Source organism: Lactuca sativa, chromosome 5 (assembly GCF_002870075.4).
Source record: "Lactuca sativa cultivar Salinas chromosome 5, Lsat_Salinas_v11, whole genome shotgun sequence".
Classification (NCBI taxonomy): domain Eukaryota; kingdom Viridiplantae; phylum Streptophyta; class Magnoliopsida; order Asterales; family Asteraceae; genus Lactuca; species Lactuca sativa.
Window position 1 is genome coordinate 139,061,255 of NC_056627.2, and position 9,201 is coordinate 139,070,455.

At 31.6% G+C, this 9,201-nt stretch overlaps 1 protein-coding gene across 1 annotated transcript; it reads right to left on the reverse strand.

Moving 5' to 3' along the window:
- LOC111908664 (isoleucine--tRNA ligase, chloroplastic/mitochondrial) lies at positions 1-8,654 on the reverse strand. Its single transcript, XM_052764307.1, has 22 exons — positions 8,370-8,654; positions 7,191-7,362; positions 6,256-6,410; positions 6,069-6,170; positions 5,730-5,799; positions 5,293-5,405; positions 5,136-5,204; positions 4,959-5,066; positions 4,659-4,803; positions 4,288-4,525; positions 3,867-4,153; positions 3,653-3,789; positions 2,942-3,089; positions 2,724-2,855; positions 2,339-2,467; positions 2,121-2,248; positions 1,841-2,005; positions 1,584-1,709; positions 1,058-1,131; positions 719-971; positions 460-639; positions 1-384 (listed from the first exon to the last, which is right to left on the reverse strand). The coding sequence occupies exons 1-22, from the start codon at positions 8,391-8,393 to the stop codon at positions 154-156; spliced, it is 3,186 nt and encodes a 1,061-aa protein (XP_052620267.1). The 5' UTR covers positions 8,394-8,654; the 3' UTR covers positions 1-153.
- Between the last annotated feature and the right edge of the window lie 547 nt (positions 8,655-9,201).

Sequence of the window (9,201 nt, forward strand, 5' to 3'; positions counted from 1 at the left end):
TACATAAACTTCAAAAATAATTGAAGGAAATCAATTAATTGTCAAAATAAATAATTCAGTATAATATGAATTAAAATTTTATGCAATTATTATTCCTCAAATAATTTAACTATGTATTCTAATCAAAGTATGTTGCTATTTCTCACATTTAACTTAACTAACAGCTGCAAGAGCAGGAAGTGGTTGATCAGCAACAACATCATAACAACGTTTGCAAAGTGTAGGATGATCAATAAAAGAACCAACTTGTGGAGTAAAGTTCCAACATCTTTCACATTTTGACCCTTCTGCCCTTGATACACCAATCCATATTTTTTTATCTCCTTCAATTAAATATTCCCCTGAATATGGTATATTCTCACTCGGTGCATCAACAATCTCCACCTGCAAATTGATTTAAATTTTAAACGAGTGTGTAATGTTTTAAAATAGTAACTAAAAAAAAAAAAAAAAAGAAACCTGAGATGTTATAAATATGCGATGAAGTGAATCTGCATCAATTTTAGCTTCACACATGTTCCTTAATTTCTCAGAAAGAACATCATCGGATGAGTTGAGGTAAACTTTTGCCTCGAGACTCGAGCCAATGAGTTTACCTGTGCGAGCTGTCTCCAGTGCTTTATTAACCTCGGTTCTCAACTATTAAATAAATTAATACAGATTAGAGTCAATGATAATTATATTTATAAAATAATAATAATAATAAGAATAATAATACCTCGAGTATTTTCCCCCATAAATCAATTTGTTGTTGAGGAAATGAAATCGATTTTTCATTAACTTGAGGCCATTTTGACTCGAAGACAAATTTGGCTATATCAGTAGTGTTTTCAAGTGTATATTCAAAAGGGAGATTTTGCCACACGTCTTCAGCTAAATGAGGTAAGATTGGAGCAATGACTCTGACTATGGAGAGTAGATGAATTGCAAGCACTGTTTGACAGCTTCTTCTTGTAAAACTTGAAGCACCCCTGAAGTATAACCAACTTGTCAAATTCTACCCTTTGTGTAGATTACTTGATTATAAGGGTGTTAATTGGAGGAAAAGTTTTATTACCCAACATAAAGGCGATCTTTGGCAACATCAAAATAGAAATTTGAGAGATCAACAATGGCAAACCTTTGAATTGTCTGTTGAGAATTGAACAAAAAGAATAATATTTTAGAGTAAATTACACGAATGGTCCCTATGGTTTAGGGTAATTTGCGCGTTTGGTCCCTAACTTATTTTTTTAACTCGGAAGGTCCCTACTGTTTGTTTTTGTTACGCGTTTGGTCCCTATCTTACTTAAAAAGACTATTTTGCCCTTGATTTTTTAAATTTATTTAAATAAACACATTCCCAACCCCACCCCTCACCTCACCTTACCTACCCCACCATTTTTCTTTATTTAAATAATAGACTTTTTAGGTAAGATAGAGACCAAACGCGTAACAAAAACAAACAAGAGGGACCTTCCAAGTTAAAAAAATAAGTTAGGGACCAAACGCGCAAATTACCCCAAATCATAGGGACCATTCGTGTAATTTACTCAATATTTTAAAGATTTTGATGAGTTTGATTTTAAGAATATTTTTTTTACCTGGAATATTTTGAAGAACTGATAGCTTTCATAGCTTTCTTTAATGCTCTTCACAACATTCTCAAGCTGAAACAGAGCATGCTGATCGATCTCAGGAAGTTCTTCATATGAAATTGCATTTTCACCCTGCCAAAAAAATTTATTTCAATATGTAGAATGATGGGGGTATTTTGGTCTTTCCAAGTATACTTTGAATTCGATTCCATCAACAAACATATGAAGATCTTATAGGTGATTTGGAGAACTTGAAAACATACTTTCCAATCATGAAGATTTCCCAAAAGAAACCTCAAAGTTCCTCTTAATTTCCTATAAATGTCAGACATTTGGCGAAGAACTTGAGGTCCAATTAGAACATCTCCTGTATAATCTACACTTGAGACCCAAAGCCTAAGAACATCTGCTCCATAAGAAGGTGATTCCTGTAAAGAAAACTGAAAACACTTAATCTGCTACTAAAAGATTAATGTTTTACTTTTTGTAATTTCAGAAATCTAATTTTTTTAAAAAAAAAAATAGAATAGGAAGAATTCAAACCTCTTGATTCTTGCCTCCTTCAATTATCAAACGTGGATCAACAACATTACCCAAAGATTTGCTCATTTTTAAACCTCTCTCATCAAGCACAAATCCATGGGTTATAACTCCAGAATATGGAGCTTTTCCTGTGATAATCAATTCAACAAAATAAGAAAAAGAAATAACCACAATAATGAAGATTATAATAATAATAAAACATGTTAAATATAATATACCTTTTGTAGCAACACTGGTTAATAAAGAACTTTGGAACCAACCCCTATGTTGATCAGTGCCTTCTACATACAAATCTGCAGGCCAATGAAGGCCTTCTCTGGTCTCCAAAACAGCAGCCCAAGAAGAGCCTGCAATTACTTCATGTTTAATAATCGGAATTGTAAATGACTGAAATGCCCTTACAAACTAAAACCTTTTTTTTTCACTTTTGGTCCTTATTTCAACTTTTCATATTCATTTTGATCCTTATTTCAAGGTTCCACAGACCAAAATCAATTTACTCTTTAATAATTTAAAGTTTGGATCTAAACTCCAGAAACTATCAGAAAAAAAAATTATATTTGAATAAAACTTTTTAACTTTTAACACAAACTAGTAATGTACCTGAATCAAACCAAACATCCATTGTATCAGTTCCCTTCACATAATCTGATGCTTTATCACGATATTTCTCAGGAAGCAATTCTTCTACTTTCATATACCACCATGCATCACTACCCTTTTGGGAAATAATTGCTACAAAAAAAAAAAAAAAATACAATCATCAGATGTTGAATTCAATATACATAAGTAATCAAGGTTTATATAAACAACAGCCTTACTTTTGATATGATCAATAGTGTCTTCATTTAGCAGAGGCTCCTTTGTTTCTACATGATAGAAGACTGGAATTGGGACACCCCATGTTCTTTGACGCGATATACACCAATCTGAACGACTTGAAGTCATTGTAGAAATTCTGTTTTCTGCCTGAATGACAGAAGTTATGATTTTTAAATGCAAGAAATAGCAATGTACTTTCATTTATTTGTTTATTATAGTCCAAAATAATTGAAACCTTTTTCAGTTTTCGTATTTCAAGGGACTAAACTTGATGTGAAATGTTAAAATAAGGACCAATTTTGAAAAAAGCGTTGGATTTTGGACTAAAAATGTAAAAATCATAAAGAACTGGAACCGTTTTAGTAATTTAGTTTATATATATTTATATTATGGATCAAACCTTTTTTAGTTCTGGTATTTCAAGGTTCTAGGGACTAAAATTGATATGTAACCTTGAAAAAATAAGGACCAATTTTGAAAAAAGCGTTGGATTTTGGACTAAAAATGTAAAAATCAAAAAGAACTGGAACCATTTTAGTAATTTAGTCTACATATTATCTTATGTACCAAACCTTTTTCAGATTTGGTATTTCAAGGTTCTAGGGACTAAAATTGATATGAAACCTTGAAATAAGGACCAATTTTGAAAAAGCATTGGATTTTGGACTAAAAATGTAAAAAGTCAGAAAGAACTGGAACCATTTTAGTACCTGAGATGGAGTCCATACTACTTGACTAATGGCATCCATAGCAGCCTCTCTGAACCCTTCCACAGATGCAAACCATTGTGCAGTTGCCCTAAAAATCGTAGGCTTTTTTGTCCTCCAATCATAAGGATACTTATGCTCTAATATCAAGAAAACAAGGGCATTTAAGTAAATTTAATATTAAACCATTTCAATGGTGTCTTTATAACTAACTTACTGTAAGGTTCCACCATGAGAATTGATGAAAGTTGATCCAAGTGATCAATTACAGCAGTATTCCCATCTCCTAACACATCAAGCCCTTTAAAGATTCCAGCTTCTTCAGTGAATTTTCCTTCATCATCTACTGGGGATATTATTGGCAAATTGTATTTTAATCCTGTTATATAATCATCTTGCCCATGTCCAGGGGCAGTATGGACAAGTCCAGTTCCTGATTCTGTTGTGATGTAATCTCCTCCAATCACAACTGGACATTCTTGCCCATTTATTGGATGTGCATATCTGTTCAAAATAAGTAATTTCAGAAAAAAAAAAAAAGTAAGTCTTTAATAAAAACATGAAACTATGAGACTTGTTGGTTGGATGGAATTGTTCATTCCAATGGAATGAACGATTCCATTCCTACCGAAGTATACCTGCAATTTTCAAGATCTGAACCCAAAACGGTTTTCTTAACAGCAAGTTTCACATTCCATTTGGATTCCAGTGTTGACACAAGGTCCAATGCAACAATGAAAAATGGTATCTCAGAGCCTTTCAAAACACTTCCAATTCTCTTCTTTCCATCTTCAGAAGATGAAGTAACATCAGGTGAAGGTGAAGGTGATTGCACTTCAACAATGGCATACTGGAGCTTGGAATTCACTGCAACAGCTGAAAAAAAAAAGAAAAGAAAAACTACAGATAAACAACTGATTGCAGAAAAGTTGTTTAAGGAAAGAAAGAAAAAGAAAAAGAAAAACTCGCATGATACATGATTATATGAACTATGAAGGTGGAGACATACCAGCATTTGCAGGAATTGTCCAAGGAGTTGTGGTCCAAATAGCAAGGGACAATTTGGGAAATTCATCAAGTAATCCATCTTTAGTTGGAGTAGTTAGTAATTTGAAAATTGCATACATGCTCTTTGAAACATGGACTTCAGGATACTGCAAGAAACTTCCAAGGAAAATAAGACACTCTATATATGTATTCTATTTTTAGTAAAGTTTTCATGATATGAATTAAATTATAATTTTGTTTTCTTGAAATTAACTAAAAACTTATTTATTTATTTATTTTAATTATAATCTTATCTGTTTACCTCTAATTCAGCCTCTGCAAGAGCAGTGCGTGATGAAGGACTCCAGTGCACTGGCTTTCTCCCTCTGTATATGTACCCTTTGAAAACCATTTGCCCAAACACTTCAATCTAGAAAAAACAAAACAATTAAATAATAATATAATAAAAATAATAATAATAATAATTTGGCATCAGTACCTGAGCAGCTTCATATTCTGGATCAAGAGTGAGATAAGGATGATCCCAATCTGCCCATACTCCAAATCTCTGTAGACATATATTATATATTATATATGTTTAATGTTATCTTTTTTTTTTTCTTAATAATACTAATAAAGAATTATAATAAATTGACCTTGAATGATGCCATTTGTGCCTTGACTGTTGCTTTAGCAAATTTAGCTGCTTTTGCTCTTAATTTTATTGGTGTCAATCCGTTTCTGGCATCTTGATCCAATGACTGCAATACTAAGATAATTCAACAGAAAATTAATCTTAATTAACATAAGCTTTAAAAGATTATTCAGTTTTTATTATTGAATTGCATTAATCTGATGGAATTGGAATTCGAGATTGCATTCCAGGGTTGCCAAATGGACGGAATTCCATTACCATTACGTTGGAATCCTTCAGATTCCATGGTTAATGGATTTCACTATTCATCCTCGTTCTTCTTTTTCAGTAAATGACCAAAATATCATATTAACATAAAGAAAAACAGAAGATAATATAAATATTATCTTAATTTAAAAGATTATTCAATGGAAGAAGAAGCAACAAACTATCACTTACCTTTCAACTCAATGGGTAGACCATGGCAATCCCAACCTGGAATGTAATGCACTTTACAGTTTTGAAGAAGCTGTCAAAAAACAAAAAAACAAAAAATAAATACATAATGGAAGTTTAGATACACTCATACACATTCATCATATGCATACTTGCATAGTATTTATACTGTAAAGCACATTTTCACACATAAAAGTTGACTAAAATCATTTTCTAGGATACCCTTTTGCATTATCACTATAAAAGGATTTGGACATGGCACAACAATCATTGAAGATAGAAAAAATTCCATTTCTATCCTTCAATAAGTGAACACAAATACACAATCACATCAAATCATACCTTATATCGGTTAATAATATCCTTTATGATCTTGTTTAATGCATGTCCCATGTGTAAATCACCATTAGCATATGGAGGACCATCATGAAGGACAAAAGTTCCCTGTTAAAAACAGGAAAAAAAAAATATCAGAAAGAGTAGAATAAGAAAAATTTAAAGATGAACTTGAATAATTTCCAAAACTGACCCCGTTATTCTTTTCAGAAACTTTCTTGAAAACCTGATTTTCATCCCATAATTTCTGGATTTCAGGTTCCCTTACTGAAGAATTTGCTCTCATACCAAAAGTTGTTTTAGGAAGATCAACAGTGTGCTTGTATTTTCCATCTCCTTGCTTTGTTCCTAAACAATGTAATACATGGATCGTTAGTAAGGTAGTGTTTGGCATCAGGGAATCAGGGAAGGAAGGAATGGAATCGGTTATTCCATTGTAATGAGACTTTGTTATGCCTGATGGAATGGAATGGGACCCTGATTCTTTCCATTTTGTTAACTTTCATTCCATCATGAAATGCAATGAAAGATTACTTTATAATGAAACATTACTTTATAACAAATTTTTTGTTACAACTTATTTGGGTTTTACTGAACTTTTATCAAGTTTGTTTTTTAATTTTTTTGAGCAGAAGTTCATTAAATATAATTAAAGTAAAATACAAGAACGGTCCCTGTGGTTTTAGATAAATTCATAAATCTTTACCCTTTTAGTCCCAAATTAAACTTTTTTCCAATTTTGGTCCTTATTTCAGAGTTTCATGTCAATTTTGCTCCATGAAACCTTGAAATAAGAACCAAAATCGATATGAAATCTTGAAATAACGACCAAAGTTGAAAAAGGTTTCAACTTTGGACAACACAAGGAAAAAATCAGAAACCACAGGGACGATTTTTGTAATTTACTCTTATAAGTAAAAAATCTATAGAAAAGAGTTGATATTATACACTGTATTTACTACACATACAAAATCATATGAAGTTTTTTTTTCCATTCGTGTCATGATCATGGAATGTAATCACCGATTCCAGTATCTTTCTTACTCAATTACCATGTTCACTCCATTCCATTCCCATCCAGCCAAACAACCATAAAAGCTCTTTAAAAAAATGTAATCAGGTATATACCTTTAGATTCTTTCTTGGCAGCCATAACGGGCCCACGAGACCTTCTCTTTGACACAGTGCAATATGAAAAATGGAAGAGAGATGAGAGCTCAATGGAAGAATATATCCTGAAATCAATCCTTCTGAATGAAGATGATTTTGTAAACGATGAGCAACTTCTCAATGACAGAACCTGAACAGTTTTTGTAGCATAAGATTAGTTGAATTCAATAAAATAAACATGTAAACAAGAATCAATAAGAAACTGGACTTTAAGCATGTAAGATTCTTGATAAACTTCGGATTCCACTTATATTTTATTAAATATGGTAAGAACAACCTTAAACATGTAAACAAGAAACCAAATATTGTAAAAATCTAAAATACCTAAAATAGATAAGATTCGAAATATGGTAAGGATTATAACACAATCGATCCTAAACTAAATTGACTAACTTACAGCCCAACACCTTGAGTTGTTTTCACATTAAGATTGCAATTTCTGGTTTAAGGAACAAGTAAAATTATCAGAATGCTCAAAAAAATCCTTTAGAACTAAACATGGTGTCCACTTGTCAACTAGTGCTAGATATATTTGAACAGGAAGAACATTAGTGCAAATTTTGTGTCTTAAAACAGATTCACACACTTTTGAAGTGTCAAAATCTTACTACAAACTCATGTCAAAAGTACATAGCTTTGAACCCTGCTGAGGTGACTAATTCAGAGCCCACTTCAAGTACACATTAAATCAAACAGTTGGTGTGCAATCCAATTCTCATAAGCTAACAAAGCCATAGTGATCTAAACTCTACGAACATTCAAGAAGTATCAATTTTAAACGAGTATAATTCAGGGCCTCGACTAGTATGTCGAATTTCTATTCATAAGAACGTACAATCACTACACTGTTATAGCCCCAATTCTTTACACTAGCGATTCCATAAGACACTTGTCATCACGAAGATGTCAGAATATGCTTACAATACAACCCCTTGTTAAAATTCGAACATTTGAGTATCATTAACGTGGGCAATTTGCAGCACTTTTCAAGCAGAAATATAATCAAACAGCTGGCATGCAACTCAATTAAGAAAAGAAGACCCTTTAAGTCGTTTAAAGTTTCAAAATATCCCATCAATTTAGAAGTGAACTCTGAAGTTGTAAACACAGGCAAACACATATATGTATGATACTTACGGTGTGCGAAGTTTGCATCGCCATTGTAAATAGTTTTATTCGTATGGAGGTGGATTTGGAGTCTGCTAATGGTTCATCCTGTTTTGGTTAATTTCAAAAGCTTGCGAGCTTCCATTATCGAAGAAAGAAAGAAGGGCTTTTGTGTTTGGATAAGTGAAAAAGGACTGGAAGAGCTGGCCGTTTCTCTGCGCTTGATACTGATATCTTCAAATACTACCTCCCATAGATGCGCAAACAAGAGGTCATGTATTTTGACGAAATTAACGAATCATACTTCTTGGTTTTCGATTTGCCGAAATATATGTTTCATTTTTAACATTTTATGCACATAGTTCATGTATTTCAATTTGCTTGACATTTTTATACGAAATGTATAGTTAGGTTTCATTTTATCTACAACATATTTAACACGAAGTAAAAAACTAATTTATGAAAAATCTCAAATTAAAATTTATTTACGACAAAACATGAATTACCATTTGATCAAAATTTCCGGTTTCATTTCTTACTTGTTTTATTAAAGTCTTATTATTTTATACTAACTAGGTATGTTAAATAAAAAAATTAAATATCAAAATGTAAACATTAAGTAAATTTTAAAATAAGGAATGAAAAAACATATTTATTGTAATTTATGATCATATTTATTACATTTAATATTTTACTTATATAACTATATGTATTATGTGGCTTTTTAATTTTAAAAATAAAAAACCTAGAAATTGACATGTGAATACTATTTTTGTTTTAAATACCACAAAATGACAAGTGTCAAAACTTATGGAAGATTAACATGTGGCAAAATTGATCTTCATTTATTAGAGTAGTTTAC